General features: G+C 43.2%; 1 protein-coding gene across 1 annotated transcript; it reads left to right on the forward strand.

Annotated features, from left to right (window-relative positions):
• The first annotated feature begins 860 nt into the window (after positions 1–860).
• Positions 861–20923, forward strand: LOC148019993 (uncharacterized). The gene is made up of 4 exons (XM_087700238.1): positions 861–1153; positions 1401–1462; positions 20065–20169; positions 20300–20923. Exons 1-4 carry the CDS (start codon positions 970–972, stop codon positions 20438–20440), a joined length of 492 nt encoding a protein of 163 aa, XP_087556364.1. The 5' UTR covers positions 861–969; the 3' UTR covers positions 20441–20923.
• Positions 20924–23324: the final 2401 nt, after the last annotated feature.

The following is a 23324-nucleotide window of genomic DNA, read 5'->3' on the forward strand; positions in this document are numbered from 1 at the left end:
AGATCATCTGCCAACCATGGATGTGTAATGCTTTAGAATTAGCACCCATGGATGAGAAGAGCCTTTGAAGTTAGAAATGTTTAAGCTTTAGAATTAGTGCCCATGGATAAGAAGGGCCTTTGTTAGAAAAGTTTAAGCTTGGAAGCTTGAAGAAGCAAGGCTCTTTAAGCTTGGAATATTTGCTTCATTGAGTCCTTTAAAACCTCTTAAGGCTTATAAGGTAATGCTCTTCTAGTTAAGGCTTGTAAGGTGACACCCTTTTGGTTTGATCTCTATGAGGCGATGTAAAATGAAAGATAAATATCATTTCACAAGCCACTACATTGGGGTATGTTAAGTCATGTACAAGTTGTTATTTTGGCTCCTATACTTGGGAGTTGTTCATGTGAGGTGGCTTAAGGATGTTGGCTTTGATGTTTTGACGTGTTTAAATCCATTCCTATTCACATTGGGCAATTTTGGAAAATTGATTTTGCCCTCATGACTTCCACTTGGTTGCATAGTTTAATGAGAAACCAAGCTAAAGAAGCTAGGCAATGGCTCGTAGCTCGTGACTAAATGAATGCTCAGGAAAAACCAAGGTTTGAGGTAAAATGAACTGCAAAAATGTTAGAAAAAAACATTTAAAATTCAAAAAAGAGGGTTTTAAACCTTAGTTTAAAAAATTGGGAAATGCATGTAAATTGATTCAAAGATACCTCAAAAATTTTGAATGGAAGGTTTTTTAAAAAGCCTGCAGGCTGCTACCAAATATATTATTTTGTGAAAAAAGAGGACAGAAAAATTAAAATTTAAAGCTCCGTAGAGTGATTCAGAGAACAATTGGTGGGTAAAGTTCGGATAAGTCGTCGCCACGGGTGAAATTTTTCACCGCGTGTCACAAAAGTAACATTCAGATGACCTGCGGCCGGATGGATGGATATGCCCTCCTGCAGCAGCAACATCAAATAATAATCCTGAGAGGAGACAATGGCTGCCGCCCTTCTCCCATCCGTGGCCTTCTCGCATGCAAACCTTGTGCTTCTGCCCGTCCGGTCTTCATCGGTTCTGTGTGGCTCTAGAAGAAGACCGCATCGCACAAGGCCTCGGAGAGTTCAGGCCCTTCGTCAAGCCGGATGCCGGATTGTTGCTGAGAAATCTGACATTTACCGAGGTGAGAGAGAGAGAGAGAGAGAGAGAGAGAGAGTGTGTGTGTGTGTGTGTGTGTGTGTAATGGCCTATCGCTTTATCTGACCGTTCATATAGCTGGCATGTCCTATCGCTTTATCAGTCCATTCATATAGCCGGCATCCAATTATCTGTCCATTCATAAAGCTGGCATCCAATGTTGTAAGTAGTGCTTGTGTTTAACAGAGCCTCATTACTGAGTTCTGATTTTTTGCTTCTTGCCTTTTTGGCAGCCATCGGAACTGCGGTGAAGACTGCAAGGGATGTGCTCGAGGCTGGAACAAAGCTTGTGCCTGTTAGTTTTCCTCTTTGACCTTTTCAATGAAGGAATCACACTTTTAGCTAAAGTTATAAGTACTTGCAGTATAGTGCCATATGGATATAATAAGTTCTTCCATGATTGAAGAAAGGATGGAATGTTTTCTTTATATTTTACCTCCGAGCACATCACAGGCCGTTAATACATGTGCATATGCCATGAGCAACAAATGTGTTTGGCTGCCAGTGGCCGTTATGTCATCCAGTGAAACTGCAGTTTTCAGCAGAGTCGGAAGGATAACTCATTGACTTCTATATCTTGTTAAGAACATCTAAAGCAAGGATAGTATGATTTCTAATCAGTCAAGCACAGTGAATGGTCTATGTATAATATTAATTGCCACATGTGGTTATAGCCCTAGGGACAGTATCTGCATGTTGGGTTGCAAGGTGTCAGGACTGTATCAAATTGTTGAAGTGCACAAGATAGAGATGAGAGGTAGGTCAATGATGCAAGTAAGAAGCTTTATGTTCATTTGGAGGATCTTTGGGTGGAGGTTATTCCAGGTGCAAATCCCCCCTCCAAGGTGCTCACTTGTATGATCATGAGGGACTTGAGTTTCTCAAAACCCATTTTAGAACATGTGAAATGAACCCTTGTGCAACTAAACCACCATTGCTAGATATGAGATACTTTCTCAAGTCTGTTTGGGGTGTTGTTTAAGTTGCTTAAGCCATGGTGTTACCTTTTGGGCTCTCAATCTCCATTATTCTTTCAAGAATGGCAGCATGGGCCTTATTATTGATTTGATGGATAATTGGGAACACCCATGACGAGCATGTGAAATAGTGGCAGAGTTACAAATGAAACAAATAGTAGTGTCGATTGCCCGTACTTTAAATCACAACATGCATATTCACGTGTGCGCATTAAGGATGTTTGTGGTGCTAGACTTCTTCCTATGCATGCTACCACACTATAGCAAACTTTTTTTGAAATGGGCAAATGTCAAGTTGCACTTGTCAAATGAGCCATCCTTTTTGCAGCAAACTTACATTTGCTAGACTAATCTTTATCAAATTGAGAAGAAAAATGAACATAGAATAGATAGTGGTAATCATTGTACAAGCCTTTTGTTTCCTTCAAATTAATAAAATCCAACAAGCTCAAGGGGCATTTTTTGAGTGTTGGGTCCAATGGTGTTGGTAATGACTTTTCTTTGTGCACTTTTGCTATTCTATTTCTAACATTTTCTAACTTGATCAACATTGATTACTTTGAGTTAAATAGTTCTTCAAGCATGACTTTTGGGTATTTGCCAGTAATTTGTTTTGATGTTGAGTCATAGGTTTGTCATATCGTATAAGATTTATACATGATTGTTTCAATAGGATGTAGGCAAGCTACCAGCACAAGCAACAAACAACATAGATACATGGCTAGGAAGGCAAGGGAGGGCATGCGCCACAAGTGTGTAAGGAGCAACAATAGGTGGCATGGGTGAGTAGTGTGTTATCTATTCAGCCAATAACTCAGTGACCTAAGAATTGATTGTAAGCATCTAAGTAGTAAGGGGCTTACATGGATAATTATTGGACATATGTTTGTTAATTGGGCAATCTAGCTAGATGGTTAGGAGGACAATGATTAATTTAATCATTTTTGAACACACACTTAGGCTCAAGTGGACAAAAGAATCTTGCCAATGTGACCAAGTGGATGTTGCCGATTGAGAAGGGCGATATCATGGTAGCTAAAGATGATTTGAATGAACCAAGTGCATGACGTGCTCAATTGGAAATGGTGAGATGGAAATTCCGAAGAGAGTTGTGAAGTTGAGATTTGACTATGGTTTAAAATGGTGAAATTGAAACTGAAAATTCATTTTCACTTTTAGATATTTGTATTAGAAATAACCTTGAAGGGAAATGCATCGTGCAAGCTACAAACTTTTGAAGCAATCTAGTATTGGGTAGATGCAAAAACATCCAATATAGTTTGGTCCCATTGCCAATTTGCCCCTCTTCCCAACAACACAATCAAAAATTAAAACTTGAAAAACTTGGTAAAGAATGAAAATAAAAAAAGGATTAAAAATTATGCAAAAATACATTCATTAAAAACGTTGCTTTGAGTTGTTCTTGTTGTTGTTGCTGTTGTTTTTTTAATTTGAAACTTGTGGTCTCATGCAACTTTTTTTCATTATGCACACACACTGGAACATCCACAAGGGGGCCACCTCCCACCCAAATATTAGCCATGCAACAACGTAGGCATCTCTTATGGACACCAAGGAAAATCCAAGAGCTAAGCAAATGGTGGAGCTTGATGGCTAGGATCCTCCTCCACATGCCACCACCAAGGAGGAGGGTTTACTTGCAATGCAACTAAGATCAATTGCAAATCTATTAGGGGAGAATCTAATACATTAGGTGCTCCTAGGACAGCTAGGGCAAGTAGGGCAAGGAATACCGTTGGGAAAGCCATCAACAACTTGAAAGGTGAAAAGGATCGAAGCTTGCTTCGAAGAGCTATGGCGGGAGAGTAAGAGCAAGAAAGAGAGAGAAACCAAATGGGAACTCCAATAGTCACAATGTGTGACCAGGCCTTCCTTTATTCAAACTGTCAGTACAAGAATAAAGAATAAAGAATAAAGTGACGGTGATGGGTGCCCACCACCTGCAGTGTGTAGTGGTGGGTACTATCAGTGTAGTAATACACGGGCGACTAGATAGAGGCGCCTTTATTCCCAACAATCTCCCACTTAAAGGCAAATCTGCCCCAGTGAGGAGTGAAAAAGAAAAAGAAAAGACAGTACAATGTATACATGTACAACAGGATGAGGAAAAACGTCATCTCATCCAACGCCCATCAATCTCTTGAGGAATGCAAAGCGCTTAGTAGTGAGGCTTTTTGTGAGCAGATTGACAGGATTTTTATCAGTGGAAATCTTAACAAGGTCAACAGAATTGTCCTCCACGACTCCACATATGAAGTGATACCTCACCTCAATGTGTTTTGTCTTCGCATGGAAAACCGGATTCTTGGCTAGCTGAATAGCACTCATAGAATCCGAATGCAGTGTAGGTATAGAATCAATCCCAAGGTCATGAACCAAACAACTCAACCATATGGCCTCCTTGCAAGCCTCAGTGGCTGCAACATACTCGGCCTTAGTGGTAGAGAGAGCTGTACACTTTTGAACCTTGGACATCCAAGAGATAGCACCGCCAGCATAGGTGAATACATAGCTAGAAGTGGATTTTCGACTATCTGTATGTCCTACATAATCAGAGTCTATATAGCCCACAACTCCTATATCTTGGCTACCATAGCAAATACTTATATCTGCTGCCCCCTTCAGGTATCTCATGATACCCTTCACGGCATCCCAATGTTTCTTGCGAGGTATAGCCATATAGCGTGCCACAACACCAATTGCAGAGGCAATATCTGGACGAGTGGCTATCATGGCATACATCAAACTGCCCATGGCTGATGCATAAGGGATCTTGGCCATCTCGGCCCTTTGCTCATGTGTCTGCGGACAATCGGCCTATGAAACCTTCACATAAGAAGGTAATGGATAGCCAATAGGCTTGACGTCTTGCATGCGGAAATGCTCAAGGACTTTATGAATGTACTCTCTTTGTGAGAGGCAGAGTAGTCCCTGATGCCTATCGTGCTTAATGTGCATACCAAGAATGTGTGAGATAAATCCCCATGCAAGAATGCAATCTTGATATCCATTTGATACATGTCCAAGTCAAGCTGTGCGACTAAGGCCAAAACCAAGCGAAGTGTGGTCATCTTGACCACAGGAAGAAAGACTTCATCAAAGTCAACTCCATGCTCCTGTTTAAAACCCTTAGCAACAAGTCTTGCCTTATAAGCTGGCTTTGGGGTCTCCAGGGGTACTTTTCAGCTTGTACACCCATTTGCATGGCAAAGCCTTCTTGTCGTTAGACAATGCAACCAAATCCTAAGTCATATTCTTATATAGGGAGTCCATCTCAGATTGCATATCCCTTTCTTAGGAGTGACTATCACCCCTGCACATAGTCTCATCATAGGTAAGAGGCTCTCCTGCATCTGTAACTAAGACATAATGCATTGAGAGTTCAAATCGATCAGGTGGATGCCTAGCTCTAGTAGACTGTCTCATTGCAAGCTTTGTTGCATGTTTAGTATCATGTCCAACACCTTGGCCATGTGTACCAATTGTTATTGCAAGCTGTCCAATTGGCTGTGCAGAAGTATGTGGCTTCTCTTGGAATATAGCCTTGCGTATCTCTACCACCTTCTCAAGTTGCCTATGCATCTTATCTTCATGGAAAACTACATCATGGCTGTGGATGACTTTCCATGCTTGCGGATCCCAGAGGCGGTAACCCATCTCGCCTGCATCTTCATAGCCAAGGAAAATGCATTTGACACTCTTAGGATCCAACTTAGTCCGCTTGTCCTTGGACACATGGTAGAATGCCTCACATCCAAAGACACATAGATACACATAAGACGGAGGTTTCCCAGTCCATACCTCCTCTGCAACTTCGAAATCCAAACCACTAGAAGGTGATCTATTGATGACATGCACAACTGTATTGATTGCCTCAGCCCAAAAGCTCTGTGGTAGGCTTGCATGGCTAAGCATATTGCGTACATGTTTCTGGATGGTTCTATTTATCTGCTCAGCCAAACCATTCTGGGATGGGGTGTAGGGAGCGGTCAATTGACGCTTAATACCCCTCTCGTCACATAGCTGCTCAAAGGCACGTGACACATATTCTCCCCCATTGTCAGTCCTAAGGTATTTGCCTTTGTAGGGCTTGGTAGGCCACTGGGCACTCGACGTGCAACCTTTGTCCGATACCCTATCCTCTCTGGGGTGATCACTTTGACTCTCTTAGTAAAATAACCATCACCTTTGTAGTCTTAGTAGGCCATTGGGCAGTCGACATGTACCCTTTGTCCGATGCTCTGGTTGCTTAGGGGTGGGATGCCTTGGGTTAAAAGATAAAGAAAAAGGGCTTGACTAACCTTCATTCTTGTGGTGTCGTTGTTGGGCTTGAGAGGGGGTGTTGAGCTAAAAATGCATTAGCTTTACTTAAACAGCCCCAAAACGCACGTAATTAATGAATCAAACTTGTTCTTTAAATAGAAATGCGTTCTTAGAGAGTATCTGTGTCCCATAAGCACAAACCCAATTCTGCTTTCTGTGTCTCTCTTTGTCTCTTTGTGTTTCTCTTGTGGTTGTACACTCTATGTTTCCTTAGTGGATAACCTAGCAGTTTTCTTCACAGGGGCAAATTGGTTTGGAGGTGTACTAGTCAATTTTAACAATAAGAGGTACTTGGATTAGTGGAAGAGATTAGAGAATCTCAGTTGTACTCTTTCCACTTGTAATATAAGATAAAAAAATACTGCAAAGGGTGTTTTTGGGCCAATAGGGTGTCCAATGTCCAAGATTAAAGTTGTAAAGTATGCATTTTTAATTTTCGTGAATTTTAGATTATTTACCACCCTATCTGAGGAGGACGGCTTATTTTAGCCTAGGAAGATAAGCTTCTCTGTCTTGGGGTCGAATATGCTCCCTTTTTTCCTCTTATGCACTTGGATATATGCATCACATCCAAAGATGCACAAGTGAAAAATGGAAGGCTTATTTTCAAAGAAAGCCGCATAGGGGTTATATCCTTCAATGTTGAAGTAGAGGACTTACTGTTGTGGATATGAACTGCTATAGCCACTACCTCACCCCAAAGGGAATGAGGTAAACACCTATGCTTTTGATCGGGCCATTTTGAGCATGGTTTGATTGGTACACTCCACCACACCATTTTTAGATGGTGTGTTTGGATGGGAGTACTCCACTCGAATACCATGATTCTTGCAAAATCCAAACAACTTAGAACAATGCTCGCCGCCATGGTCTGCTCGTACAATTGGAACCTTGAAAGATACTTGCGTTTCAGCAATCACCTTCCATATAGTGATCTCTATTCGTTACAACATTTAACTTTTTGTAATTGATGCATACACGGATTTTTCCATTCTTCTTGAGTATCACAACGATTAGTGACACCCAATTGGTATGCTCGATTTTATAGATGAATTCCACTTTTTGTAACTTATCGATTTTTTCTTTGATACGATGAATGTATTAAGGATTCGTAGGATAGGGTTGTTGCTTAATAGATGTGGCATCATTCTTAAGAGGGGTTGTGTGGGTGGAAACTTGAGGTGGTATGCCCTTAAGGGCAATAGTTTCAGGTATAAACATCTTGATATTCTTTCAGTAAGTTAGTTAATTGTTCCTCATCGTCTACATTAAGGTTCTCAGCAATGTACATAGTCCTAGGAAGATCAAAGATAAAATCCATGACTATGCTGTCCCACGGTCTATCAAGAATAGTCAAGGGCTGTAACAACACAGTGCCTTGTATCACTCAAACTTGACCTTTTGATATACAATTCATGTGCATATAAAGTGATTCATAACATTCCTCAAAGCTAGCCAATAAAAGGTGCTTTCACTATAGCATCAATGCCATGATGCCCATGCCTTGCATACGGAGGTGCATGATATGTGGTTACCTAGGTCAGTTGACCAGAATGCTCATAGTGCCAAAAAGGAAATGCATTGACGTACCTTCCATCTAACTTGCCTAAAATACATAAAATGATAGACAATGACTACTAGTGCTAAAGTGATGGTGTTTACCCCTCCCCCTCAACCCGCCCCCTCTTTATCTCTCACTCTCTCTGTCTGTTTGTCTCCCTCCCTCTCTTCCTTCCCCTTCTATCTCTAAACATAGGTGCGGTAAGTGAGAATTTTATGTTATTATATAGAAACATTTACCTATAGTTGGTGTCTCAAAAATGTACTGCATGAGACATAATGTAAAGGAATGCTCATCTACATAATATAAATGGAATTGTACAACAAACACACAGAGAAACCACATCATTTCGTACAAATTTTGTTCTTCAGTTTCATTTTTGGTTTCAGTTTTCAGGCCCAAAAAGGTTTTCTAGGACCTTTTGAGAGAGTTCGAGCTCCATTTGAGAGACTTCTATGGGCGAGACTCATGACTGCTCATGCATATATATTCGACATCTCCCATTCATTCTTGACTAGTACTCACCACGCTCTTTTACTTCTTTTGAGACTTTCTTCTCTCCTCTCCTCTTCCATCATCTTCTTTAGGCGCCTTGTCACTTGCAGCACTAGGTTTAGTTTGGTGCCCATCTTGCTGGTGTTGGCTTTTCCACCTTGGCGACAACTCATCTAAGCTTGGCGTGAGCATCCCTAGCTTAGTGATAGCTTCCTCCACCTAAGCGTCAGTCTCCACTCACCTGGCATCATTTACATAGCCCCTTGATTTGCCTTTGTAGCTTGTGGACAGTCCTAATCACTTGGCGTCACATCCTCTGTTGATGTCATCATCTCTAGAGGCTGGTGGACCTTGCATTTATTAGTTTTTGCCCATTCCTTCATCAAGCAACAGTGCACTTGCTCTAGGCGTCATCTAGCATTTTGCGTTTGGTTTTCTGAGAGGTCATCCTCATCAGCCTACATCACCCCCAAGTGCTTGCATCTTGCATTTGGCATCTGGTTGTCTCCTTCAACATTTGATGATCTCCACCTTTGGTTGGAGTCAGCATCAAAGGCCGCTGGATCTCACATTTGACAACATGGGTCCATCACTAATCATCATCCTTGTGTTGCGGATTTAGAGGCTTCTCTTCGATGGTAGTCTCCGTTGCATATTTGCAACCGATATCCACATCGTGCACTTGAAAGTGGCATCCCTGAAGAGGTTTGGTCTGGCAAACTTGCTTCATATGACCACTTAAGAGTCTTTGGCTACGAATGCTATGTACATGTACCTGTTGATAGTAGAACTAAACTTAACATGAAATCTCATAGAGGCATCTTCACGGGTTATGGAGATGAAGGTGAAATGGGCTATTAAGTTTGGGTTCCAAGCATAAAAAGGTGCTACACAGCCGGGATGTGGTATTCAATGAGTCAAAGCTGTTGAAAAACGTAACATCTAATGATTAAAGACAAAAAGAAAGTTAAATATCAGCATGATTAGTCACTTGAGCAGCCATCAGCCATTGAAAATTCAGCTCCTTTTGATGCTGATTATGACAATCAGCGTATCATTATTGAGCAATATGAAAATGGGCAGCAAGGGGATGCTGAACATCAACTTGAGCACCAAAATCAGCAGGCTGAAAATGAAATACAGCAACCTGAAATTGTATTACAGCAACCTGAACATGTAGTTCAGCAGCTAAACAATGAGGTCATTGACATTCCCTTAGATATGGATCCATTACCTGATAACACAGATCATTGGGTAAGAAGGTCTACATGTGTCAGAAGACCTATAGAAAGATTTGATCCTTCATCGGACTGCATTTTACTCATAGATGAAGGTGAGCCTCTTATGTATAAAGAGGCCTTATCATGTGAGTTAAAGAAAAAGTGGGAGCTAGCCATGCAAGAAGAAATGATGTCATTGTATCAAAATGATACTTGGGATTTGGTTACATTGCCCAAGGATAGAAAAACCATTTCTAACAAATGGGTCTATAAAATCAAATGTGTGGATGGCAAACCCAAATACAAAGCCAAACTTGTGGCTAAGGGTTATACACAAAAGGAGAGCATTGATTTTCAAGAAGTGTTTTCTTCTGTTGTCAAAATGACCACTCTTCAAATGTTATTTGCCATTGTAGCATCTATGGATCTTGAACTTGATCAGACGGATGTTAGAACTACATTTCTGCATGGTGATTTGGAAGAAGAGTTATACATGAAACAACTCGAAGGCCTTGTTATACATGGAAAGAAGCATTTGGTATGTAAGCTTAAGAGAAGTTTGTATGGTTTGAAACAGGCTCCTAGACAATGGTATAAAAAGTTTGATGCCTTCATACTCTCACATGGTTTTAAAAGGAGTAGTGCAAATCATTGCTTATATATTAAGAAGACTGATGATAGGAGCCTTATTATACTTGTGCTTTATGTGGATGATATGCTTATTGTTGGTAAGCATAAAAGCCAGATTAATGCATTGAAAAGGCACCTGAATTCAGCCTTTTCTATGAAGGATTTGGGTGCAGCTAAACATATTTTGGGCATGCGTGTAACATGAGATAGAGAGTAACAACTCTTATTTCTCTCACAAGAAAGTGCATAAGCAAAGTACTTGATCGTTTTTCTATGGCTGATGCTAAGCTTCTTGGTGTACCTTTTCCACCCTATCTTAAGCTTAGCAAAGTAGACTGCCCAAAAGATGATAAGGCAGCCAGTACTATGAAGGGTGTTTCTTATGCTTCAGCTTGTGGTTCACTCATGTATGCTATGGTTGCCACTAGACTTGACATCACTTATGCAGTGGGAGTTGTAAGCAGGTTCATGTCAAATCTTGGCAAAGCACATTGGGAAGCAGTGAAATGTATCTTACGGTACCTTAAGGGCACACAAAGAAAATGTATTTGCTATGGCAAGAGTACGTTGATCTGCAAGGGTATTGTGATGTAGATGTAGCAGGTGACTTGGATACTCGCAAGTCTACTAGCGGGTATATCTTTACCTTGACGGGTGGCGCGGTTTCTTGATGCTCTAGATTGCAAAAAATAGTAGCACTCTCTACCACTGAGGTTGAATATATTTCAGCCATTGAAGCTTCAAAAGTAGTTTGGCTTGGTCATTTGGTCAAGGATTTTGGGCTGCCCACCAAAACACCTGTACTTAGATGTGATAGCCAAAGTGTTGTATGTGTCAGAGTGCAGCGGTGCGGAAGCGTAGGACTGAGAGAGAGAGAACGCAGAGAGAGAAGGGAGAGAAAGAGACAGTGTACACTGAAGATCTGCTGTATAAAGAATGCTGAATACAAAGATATACACGGGCGTAGTGTGCTGGACTGCGTGTCTCCACCTCGACGATGCGACCTGCTGTCCACCTCGAAGTCTGCTGCAGTCTGCACTGTCTGCTGTCTGAAATCTGCGAACAGAGACAGAGATCTGCACGGCACCGGTCTGTAATCTGCGACAGAGAATAGTGGCCAGACTGCTGAAAACGTCAGCAATAAATAGGCGAAAATCTGCCTAGGATGGGGCGCCAAAATAAGGCGCAGCCTGATAAAAATCAGCTGCAGGCAGTCGGACTGCCACGTGGCAGTCCGACTGCACAGTCCGACTGTGCAGCTGGACTGTGCAGCTGCTGCCTGCTGCCTGCCTGCCTGAAACAGGCTATGATCTCTGACACCCCCTCACAGAGCCTGGACAGGGCAGAAGCCTGAGGGATCTGGAATGTTGCCGAAGTAGAGCCTGAGGAAGCGCCTTCGTAAACAAATCCGCAAGATTATCCTCCGTCTTGCAATACTCCACAGTGATGGTCTCATCCAAAAGCTTTTCTCGGATGAAGTGGTACTGGATCTCAATGTGCTTCGTCCGGGCATGAAAAACAGGATTCCTCGCCAAGGCAATGCAACTCTCATTGTCACATCGCAGCAATGTAGGACGAGTCTGGGGGCACCCAAGCTCCTCCAACAGTCTCCGAAGCCACACAACCTCGCATGTGGTGGAAGACGCGGCCCGATACTCCGCCTCAGTAGACGAAAGGGCTACCGTGGGCTGCTTCTTGCTACTCCAAGAAATAACACCTGCACCCAAAGTAAAGCAGTAACCTGTTGTAGACCGCCTGTGGTCCACGTCACCGGCCCAATCCGAGTCGCTCCAACCTGCAAGTACAAGATCTGACCCATCTATCCCTGCGGGGTAATGAATCCCCAAATCAGACGTCCCCCTCAGATACCGAAGTATCCTCTGAGCAGCCTGCCAATGCACCGTCTTAGGTTCACTCATGAACCCTGCCAAGAGCCCAACAGCAAAACATAGATCAACCCTGGTGTTGAGAAGCCAAATCAAAGACCCTATCAACTGTCGATAGCGGGAAGCATCCGCCAAAGGAGAAGCTGAGTGGGAAGTGGCCTTCCAGTTCGGATCCATAGGAGTAGAGAGGGCCCGACAATCTTCCATCTCAAAAGACACCAAGAGCTCCTGTACATATCTCTGTTGGGAGAGAAAGATCCCCCTCTGAGACTGAAAAATCTCATGTCCTAAAAAGAAATGGAGTAGCCCCAAATCCGTCATCTCGAACGTCCGATGTAAAGCTGACTTTGTCTCCTGGACCTGCTGTGCATCATCACCTGTGACAATCAAATCATCAACATATAATACAAACAGCACACAACCATCCTCGGAAGTGTGAACATACAGCTGCGGATCGGCCTTGGACCGCCGATATCCCAACTGAGTCTGGAGGAACGAATCAATCTTCTCGTTCCAAGCTCGCGGGGCCTGCTTGAGACCATACAGGGCCTTCTTCAACCTGTAGACTTTCCCGTCCGAAGAACCAAAGCCAGGAGGCTGCTCAACGTAGATCTCCTCCTTCAAATCACCATTCAGGAAGGCCGACTTCACATCCAGCTGATAAACAGGCCATCTCCTATGGCCAGCCAAAGCAAGAACAGCTCTAATGGTTGCCATACGAGCTGTAGGGGCAAAGGTGTCATGACAGTCAATCCCTGGGCGCTGGGCAAAACCCTTAGCAACAAGGCGAGCCTTGTGCTTATCCAAAGTACCATCACTGAGATATTTGGTCTTGAAGACCCACTTGACTCCAATCACCTTCTTCTTCGGGGGGCGTGGCACAAGTGACCAAGTGCCATTCCTCTCAATAGCCTCCAACTCAGCTTCCATAGCTTTCTTCCATGGGGCGGACTGTAAAGCCTCCTTCACGGAGGTGGGCTCTCGATCCTGCATAACTCGGGACATCAAACAATAATTGGAGCAAACAAGCTCCGAAGAATGCGCCTGGTGCCTCCGTGACCGCCGCGGACCATCCTGCGGTCCCCACTCCTCAGGAACCCCCTCGATCCCTGAATCACGGAGTGTGTCACGGGCCCAGCGAGGAGGAGGCCGAACCTCCCCTCGTCGTTCTCCATCAGTGGAAGACTCTGGAATGTCCACCGGTGGTAACTCCTCAGAAGGATCCGGTGGAACAGTAGACTCTGTGTCAGAAACAGAATCATAATCAAACGGCACAGGCTCCAGTGGAACTGTAGAAGGAGCCAAACTCTCCCCTGGATCTCCAAGAACGGGATGCTCCTCCCCCGTTGAAGAAGCCGGAACCTCCACAAACCGCACATCACGGCTAGTATAAACATCCCGCTTGACGGGATCATAGAGTCGGTAGCCTTGGGACTGGGAGCTGTAGCCAACAAATACCTGTTTGCGGGAAGCCGCTTCGAATTTGTCACGGTGACCTTTGGGAATGTGAACATAGGCATCACACCCAAAGACCCGAAAGTAAGAAACATCTGGGTTCGACCCAAAATACGCCTCAAATGGAGTCATCCCTTCCACGGCCGAAGTAGGAGATCGGTTAAGGATGTGGACTGCAGTAGCCACAGCCTCGGCCCACAGAACCTGGGGGGTCTGTCGGTGCTCCATCATGGTGCGCGCCATCTCGATCACACTGCGGTTCTTCCGTTCGAGAATACCATTTTCTTGTGGAGTATTCGTATTGGCAAACTCCTGGTGAATTCCTCTATCTGCACAAAACCGAGCAAATTCATTAGAGACAAATTCACCTCCCTTGTCGGATCGCAAGGTCTTCAACTTCCGGCCTGATCGGTTCTCCTCAAAGAGAAGCCAATCCTTGAAGTGCGAGAAAGCTTCTGATTTTAGTGCCAAAAAGTAGGCCCATGTCATCCTGCTATAGTCATCCACGATCAGCATGAAGTACGAGCTCCCACGCAGGGACTCATTCCTCATAGGGCCACATAGATCCGTAGATACTAACTCCATCGGTGAAGTAGACCGCCGCGAAGCGGTGTGGGGAATGGCATCCCTATGCTGCTTCCCCTTTATGCAGGAGACACGTGGCTGCTGGCTCACCACTATATCCGGCAACCCTCGAACAAGCTGTCCCCGTGACGCCTTCCGAAGATAGTCATAGTTCAGGTGACCAAACCTAGCATGCCATAATTCAGACTGTGACTGTGAGGTAAGAAGAAGAGTAGAGAGGGCAGTGGAAGACTTCAGTTTGTAAATGCCGTTCTCCTCATATCCACATGATAGAACCTTCCTCGACTCACGATCAAGGACTCGCACTGTAGAACTGTCAAACTCCACCAGAAGACCAAGGGAACAAATCTTATGGACTGAAAGGAGATGGTACCCCAATCCTGGTACATGCAAAACCTCTGAAGTATGGGTGCCACCTCGTCCATCCGGAATAAGCTGCATCTTACCCCGACCTGCAATAGAAACAGAAGAGCTGTCTCCAATGAGAACCTGCCCACGCGAAGGTCGCAGCTGGGCAACACCATCTGATGAAGGAGTCATGTGCCGTGAGGCACCACTATCAATGATCCACTCTCGAGATTGGGAAGCCGCCATCGCAGCATCAGAAGCATTCGAAGAAGCGTCCTCAATGACAACTAAATGTAGAAATGCAGCTGATGAGGGTGCAGCCACCGCTCCAGAATCCTTGGTTTCCTTCTTCTTGGTGTCCTTCGAGTCTTTGTCAGGGCAATCCTTCTTCCAATGGCCAGTCTTTCCACAAATATGGCATGTGGAGTCTTTGTCCTTGTCCTTCTCCTTGTCCTTCTTGGACTTGTTGTCCCCCTTCTTCTTCTTTTGGTCCTTCCCCTTCTTCTGAGAGGCTTGACCTGTCAATGCCTCCGTCTTGGAAGCATTCTGTCCCTTTAACTGTTCCTCTTGGTCCAAGACCATAGGAACCAACTCCTCCCATCGAAGAGTAGACTCGCGCCCTGAAGCAATAAGGGCAGAGTAAAATGTACCGAATCGTGGCGGCAACTGGGACAATAGTGTAATCGCCATGTCTTCGGAGGAGATCGGCTTCCCCGCATTCTGAACCTGCATCTGTAGCTGCCTTAGCTTGTTAATGTGTTCCCTTAGCGAAGAAGACTTATTGACGGACAAGGTCCGCATCTGTACCTCCAAAGAAACCCTCTTCATCAGGGTCATCCGATTGTACATTTGATCAAGCTCCAGCCATATCTCACGAGCCACCGTCAAGTGCTCGATGTGAGCGATCACGGCTGTAGTGCATGATAGAAAGAGAAAGGATCGAATCCTGGCATTCAGTTTGTCCCAATGAGACTGGGCCCTGGCCAACTCCGTACGAGCATCGGAAGAGAGTTTGGACTCATCTCTTACCGAGGGCCGGTCAATATCTTCCTGTACCAACTCCGCCAAATCATAGGACTCCAGAATGGCCAACATCATAACGCGCCAAATGCGGTAGTTGTCGCCGTCGAGCTTCTGATCTGTAGGAAGAGCCGGTAGGACAGGCACCTTCCGGTCCATAATCGCCTGGAACTCCAAGTCCATCTCTGTAGACATCTTTACCTGCAATGCCTTCTCAAACGCAAAAGCAGCCCCCTCTGACTGAGTAGACTCAGCCTGCTAAGGCTCTTCAGCGTCCCGAAGCTCCTTCACCCGCCGGAGGCGATGAAAAAGCAAAACCTGCACTTTTAGGTTGAAAACTCAAACTTTCTCCGCGACAAACAGCAGTAAACAGCAGCAAATCCACCACCTGTACTCCTTTCCTGTGCGCCCACACTCGTTTCAGCCTTGTTCCAAGGCGCAGCCCTCCTGTCTGCCCTTAAACGCAAAAAACGCAAATTTGTGTCGCGATGGAAACTCCTCTTCAGGTTGATTCTGCGCTCAGTCAGCCCTCAAACACTGCTCTGATACCATGTCAGAGTGCAGCGGTGCGGAAGCGTAGGACTGAGAGAGAGAGAACGCAGAGAGAGAAGGGAGAGAAAGAGACAGTGTACACTGAAGATCTGCTGTATAAAGAATGCTGAATACAAAGATATACACGGGCGCAGTGTGCTGGACTGCGTGTCTCCACCTCGACGATGCGACCTGCTGTCCACCTCGAAGTCTGCTGCAGTCTGCACTGTCTGCTGTCTGAAATCTGCGAACAGAGACAGAGATCTGCACGGCACCGGTCTGTAATCTGCGACAGAGAATAGTGGCCAGACTGCTGAAAACGTCAGCAATAAATAGGCGAAAATCTGCCTAGGATGGGGCGCCAAAATAAGGCGCAGCCTGATAAAAATCAGCTGCAGGCAGTCGGACTGCCACGTGGCAGTCCGACTGCACAGTCCGACTGTGCAGCTGGACTGTGCAGCTGCTGCCTGCTGCCTGCCTGCCTGAAACAGGCTATGATCTCTGACAGTATGCGTGGCTAAGAATGCCATGTTTCATGCACGTACCAAACATATTGATGTTCGGTATCATTTTATCAGACAGGTTCTGGATTATGGTCTAGTCACCATGACTAATATCAAATCACAGGATACCCCTGCAGATGTTCTGACTAAAAGTCTTGCAAAGGCTCAACATGAGCATTGCATTAGACTTGTGGGAGTTGGTTAAAGGTTCGCTTAGGACCTTTAAGTGGGAGGTTGTTGGGTGTAAAGGCCTTTTACGTGCTCTCCCGTGTATATATTACTTCACACATGTGAACCCACCCTAACGGGTGTAAGTGTACCGTACCCTAAGTATAAATACATTCTTTTATTCTTTTGTGTGTACCACAATGATACACACCTATCCGACGACTCATTCTCACACTATTACTGTCAAACACTGTTCAGCTCTGAGTCATTGAACTCCTCGATTACTGTGCCTGCTCTCAGCTCTCTTTCTCTATTTGCTTCTGCTTTGACTCTGCAGCAGTCTCTCTCTTCTCTCGTGTTGTGCAGTCTATTACAGCAGATTTACACACTTCCATCACTGCACCCACTTTTGACATGGTATCAGACGTCCATGTTCAATGTTTTGGTGCTGTTTCTTGCTATTGCAGGTTTGCTCTTACATTTCTCCATTGCTGATCAGTCCTTTTCTGTCTACTGCTGCTTTGGCGATCAGTTTCTGCTCCAAATCAGCCAATCTTCAGCCCTTTGAACCCTGTGTTTTGACATCAGCTGCCTGCATTTTGTGTTTCTGCAGTATTTCATTCTAGTCTGCCTGCATTTAATGCTTCTCCAGTTTGGGTTTTCATTAACTGCCTTTGCATTTGCTGCATTTATTGTCTCTGCAGCTGGGTGACTATGTCTTCACCCCTGTTGGCTGTAATATTCATTCTTTAGTTGTGTTTGATCATATTTATCCTTTTGCAGCAGTCATTTTGTGATCAGCTGTTTTTGAAACAGTGCGTGAACAATTGCCAAGTGCAGTTTGTGTTGTGTTTTGGCTGTACTCTCTCTATACCTATCTTCTTGTCTTCATCTTCCATTTTTATCTTCTCCAATGGTTCCTCTTTGTTGTTCTATTGTTGATAAGCTTTTTAGTCCTCATTACTTAACTTGGAGTGCTGTTATGACAGCATGGTGTATGCAGAAGCACCCGTGGTATGTGGTTTCAGGCGCTATTTGTGTTCCCCTATTCCAGACCCTCTTCTAGATGATTGAGACTGTGACAACTATGAGGAAGCAGTTATTACATGGGAGTTGGATGATGCCAGTGCTTATTTTGCACCTCTTCAATGCATCTCTAAAGACGTCCTTTCGGCAATTACCTCTGTAAGACAACTTCAAAAGTATAGGAGACAGTGAGATGTTATCCAGCTTGTAGCGCATTTATCAAGACACACGTTGGGCCTGAAGAACGTCCAAACTTTATACCGTTTCTTCTTCACATCGAATCTGCTGGAGATCAGTCATCCCTTGGACTAGTGTTTCTTAGGTTACTATTGGTGCAGTCAGTTCTCTTGGATGGCACTATTCATTATTCCCATCAGCCAGTGGGCATTTTCAGCAGGCAGTTCCTTCATGCAAGCGATGATGCCTCGTGGCAGCTGGAGGATTAGTCACTGATTGTTTTATTCATTATTGATGTAGTTGGCAGCTTTTTGATCAGGTCGGCCAGTTTTGCTAGCCGCCTGCATTATTTTATTGTATGTATTTCCTCCTCTGCCCCATTCACTTGCTTTTCAGGTGCTGATGGGAGAGAAACAGCTCGAGGAGATACGTCAACAGCCCTTGCATATCTGCCCTCTTCATTTCAGCATTCATTCTATGTTCTTCTATCTCCTTTCTCTCTCCCTTTCTCTTGTGCTCATTTTCTTTTAGTCTTGTCCATATGCTTCCGCATTTGCTGCACTATGACAGAATCCCCCTTTGCCTCTTGAACTCATGAGACCCAAAGGCCTTGTCTCTCTCTGTATCACATTGCTGCTGTGTAGCTATATCCATATAATTGTTGTCACCAACATGTAACTAGGCATGGAGAAGTTAAGACTCCCTTTTTGCCAGGCTCATGCTTCATCTGATTTGATCAATGCATGCTTATCTCAAGTTGAGGAGAAGGTTGAAGGAGGAACCTGGAGCATCACAACACACCCTATGAGCATGTTTAGAAGAGAATGACAGCTCTAGAGAAGAAGGCACACACAGAGTACACACACACAAATGTATGAATGTATGTGTGTGTATGTGTGTGTCTCTCTCTACACACACACACACACACGAAAAAGAAAAGACTGCTGCTCTAGAGTTTTCCCACCTGCTTCAGGGTTTGTCAGTCTGCTTGCCAGCAAAAGACTGATGTGCAGCAGTGTAGACAGGGAGTGTCAGAGGTGGGAGGGCCGATTTGATGCCAGGCAGGTGTGCTGAGCAGAAAATGCAAGTAGAAACAGGTCCTCTGCCTGGAAACACAGCCAACCAGGGGCTGAAAATGGATCAAGAGTGCTTGGAACTGTGATGGCCGGCTGAAAATGGCGAGTACAGGTGTGCAAATGATGATGTCAGCACCTGTAGGGTGCCAATCAGCAAGAGTTGATGCCACCTAGCTGAAGCAGCACCTCCCATATTGAAAACGCAGACAGGTGGAAGCAGAGCTGCACAAAACACAACCTGCACAGTGGCTGTTCAATGGCAGTGCAACCTACAAAGACAAAAAATCAGGCCGCCTTACACAGGAACATTGTAAATGCAAGGTCTGCAATGCCTAAAGATGACACCCTGCTGGCTGGAAAGATGGACAGCTGTTCCTTTTTGTAGATTTAGACTCCGAACCGAGTGAATGACCTATGGTTGGAATTATACTTGGAAGACAATTAAATTAAGCACTTGGGACTAGTCTCATGCTGTTACCATCAGTGGTGCCCATGCCACTGTCTCACAATCTTTTTCCTGCCTACCAAACCATGATCACATTCCAGGTCCAACCTCGGCAGTTGATATTGGTCTGTGCATACAGCTATTGGATCATCTTCTCTTGTTGCCACAGGCATTGTTCTTCAGCTCAGCAAATACATGGCAGTCTTTCTCTGTATTAATAGCATATGATTGGCTGCATCATTTTCTTTTTGTTGATTATGGACTTTTAGTGGTGTCTTATGACAGGATCATGCCCTGCTATGTTAAGTTAGTTTTTATTTCTATTTTGACAATGCCTGAACGTATTTTTTGGACATTTGGTTATCTGCACTAGTTTAGCTGAACTTGCCTTACTACTTAATGTTGGTCTTTACTTTTAAGTGGTTCTAAGAGGTAATGTTTTTTGAACAGGAATCTGTGCCAAGGCCTCTGGCACAGGCAGGGGTGGCTGTTATAGGCGTATTACTTTTTACATATGTGCTGAAGTCAATTTTCTCAGTGGCCTTATTTATTCTGGTAAATATGTTGGAAGTTTCAAACACGAGTTACCATTAAAAAGAACTAACAGTTCTACAGATTAAACATGATCTTTGGTGCTGTGTCCAAAACAAATACGTAGTCACAGATTTGTGATGGTTTGATGCAGGCGATTGGAGGTGTAAGCTACTTTATCTTCTTGTCATCAAATAAAGATGATGATCAAGGGAGTGGTGGGGGTCCCTCAAATGACAGGACACCTGATGTAACACTGGAAGAAGCAAGGAGGATCATGGAAAAATACAAATGATTGGTACATACAGCGGAGCCACAATCAAACACTGTTTGGGAGCAAGTTGAGAGTTTGCCATGGGGTTTGAGGTTACATCCAAGCTTCTTGAGCCGGGATTGTGATTGTTGCCCAAGTGCTGTATGCACTGCTCTAAGAATACCTCAAGATTCCTATGATAAATTGAAACCTAAATGGAATGCTGATGAAGCAGTAGTTTTATGTCAGCAGGCGAGTTTTATCAAGTTGTAACACTATCTGCTTCCTGATGTGATGTGTACACATTACTCAGCTTTAATGTCTCTTTACCAGTCGAGCTGCCCAGCATGAAGGATTCACCATACTTTTTCCCCAACTGTGTTTCAGTTTTGAAAAATGCAGTATGGGATGCTTGTGCATGCCCACACATTTTGATTTGTAAAACCGTGTTTTCAGGTATTGAGATAGAAAGCAGATCTAAATAATGCTGGTCTCTTTGCCCCTTTGGCTGATTACAATGGGAGAGCTGCATCCAACTGATTGCAAGTCTTTGTTGTGTGAGTTGGTGGAATACACATTATCAAGAGCACAGTAGCCACAGAATTATACTTGGAGCGAAACAACCAAATGAACAACAGAGCATAAATGGCTACGAGACCCAATGTTTAGAAGATACAGTTCATCAAGAGTACGATGCCTGTGCATAAGAGTCAAATCTAATAGCAAAGAACAGCCTATTAACAAGGACAATGGAACCCTTGTATTTGTGGAACAAAATGAACTCCCTTGACTCCTCAAATAAGGCATTTGTTTTTGTGTTTTATCCATCTTGTAATCTTCAGTAGCTCATTGAAAGACCCTCAAATACAAGGGCTCCATTGTCCTTGTTAATAGGCTGTTCTTTGCTCCACAAATACAAGGGTTCCATTGTCCTTGTATTTGAGGGTCTTTCAATGAGCTACTGAAGATTACAAGATGGATAAACACAAAAACAAATGCCTTATTTGAGATTTGAGGAGTCAAGGGAGTTTCAACTTGTTGCCCTTTTTCAAGTTCATAGATTATTCCTATTCTCTATAGTATATGCTATTAATGTAAGCTACATATTGCTTCATTTTAGCTGTTAGATCTATTACAGGCCTAAACATTCTTGCTTGTTTCCTTTTGAGATGAATGGATCTATCTCGAACCCTTCACTAGATGTTTGATGTGACTTGGTTTCTACTGTTAGGTTCATTTTGGCTTTGCACATGTGTAAGACCCAAATATGCGCTTTTTTGATGGTTTGGAACAATTATTATGCAAAATACAACAAAACAATCTACAGGTGCTTGAGAAATTTTGGGAGTTTGGACTTGTTTTTAGGAAGAACTACTACCCAGCTCAAGGGCAATGCACTTCAAATTGGAGAATTAGAAATGGCCTCTTGGGGCCCGTGTTCTGAGATAGCCAAATGAAACATGATTCATAGGCTTTCAAATAAGGAATTGCTACCATATATGACTTGTGCCAAATATCACAAAAATTAGAGATATGGGCCAATGAAGTGATGGCTCTAAAAGTAATAAGCACCTTACTCATACAAAACCATGTTAAGTTATGACACAAATTGTTGTGTATTAAGTGAACGAGCTACGTAAATTTTGTTTTTTTTTTTGGATTTTGTAAAAACTATACAATGCCTTGGATGTTGCTCTATTGGTCCCTAGTCACTCTTTTATGAGCCCTTCATCTATCACTAGGTCTACTAGATAGAAATGCCCCAATTTTTAAATTTGCGTGTAATATGATGTATGTAGTTTGACTATTAATAAAATATTGTTAAGTTGCCTAGATTATAAAAGTCCATTGGGGGACCAATAATATCACCCTATTGTTGCTCTATAAGGCAACTTATTGTACATCTCGAATGGCAACTCAACAAGATGATTGAAATGGTTGGTTAGGGTTCCAAATTATTAAGATAATTATCCCTTCTCAATATTGTTGGCCTTTTAGAACTACAATATTTACAATTTCAAGAGCTTGTCTTATAACTTGTTGTACATCTCTAAGGCAACTCAATAAGATGATTGAAATGGTTGGTTAGGCTTCCAAATTATCAAGATAATTGTCCCTTTTCAATATTGTTGAGTGTTTACAACCACAACATTTACAATTTCAAGATCTTGCCTTATTAAAAATTTGCATGCATACTAACTAACAAGATCATAAAGCAAAATAAATATGCAAGAATTGCAAGCCTTTACATTTACTCCATATATTGAGATGCCATTTATCTAATGCTCAACCATGATGCAAAGTGACCAGATCAAGTCCAAAACAATACTCATGCAATAACAAATAACTTAGTTGCATGTACCTAAAGTTAGTACTACATATTTGTCAATCTATGTGCGTATCATATCATCTAGCTACCAAGCTAATACTAGTTTCCACATTCTTGGGCTAAGACAATGTTCCATGTTATAAGGTTAAGGTATCAATCTTCAGCCACATAGGGATTAATTATAGTAGATACCATCATTTAGGGCTTAACATCTAACTACCACATTTTTCAAGGTTTAGATTTTTCTTTCAATACCAATACGTAAAATGTATTGTAGATTATTGCTAATTGTCTTGACTACATCGACTTACGAGTGACATTAAAATAGAATGCACATTACTTCCTTCAAAATTTTACATGAATATTGCACCCATTGGATAGGGTTAGAATTTACTAGACCTTTTCACAAAGTCTTATGAAATCTTTGAATGAGGGTGTTGCAATTTAGGAACTTGCAAGTATCCTTAGTTAAATTGAATTCATTTAAAGCTCGAGGATAGGAGGAAAGCCTTTTAGATTTGTGCATCGATCATGTCACAAATGAAATATTTAATGGTTGAGGTGGTTATTGGAGGATTTGAGTATGTATTTTAAGTA

Source organism: Lygodium microphyllum, chromosome 19 (genome assembly GCF_053477565.2).
Source record: "Lygodium microphyllum isolate KBCC chromosome 19, Lygodium_microphyllum_v1.1.10, whole genome shotgun sequence".
NCBI lineage: Eukaryota > Viridiplantae > Streptophyta > Polypodiopsida > Schizaeales > Lygodiaceae > Lygodium > Lygodium microphyllum.

Coding starts and splice junctions, on each gene's coding strand:
- LOC148019993 (XM_087700238.1), top strand. CDS start 970: ATGGCTGCCGCCCTTCTCCCATCCGTGGCCTTCTCGCATGCAAACCTT. Junction 1,154..1,400: donor GAAATCTGACATTTACCGAG/GTGAGAGAGAGA, acceptor CCTTTTTGGCAG/CCATCGGAACTGCGGTGAAG. Junction 1,463..20,064: donor CTGGAACAAAGCTTGTGCCT/GTTAGTTTTCCT, acceptor TTTTTTGAACAG/GAATCTGTGCCAAGGCCTCT.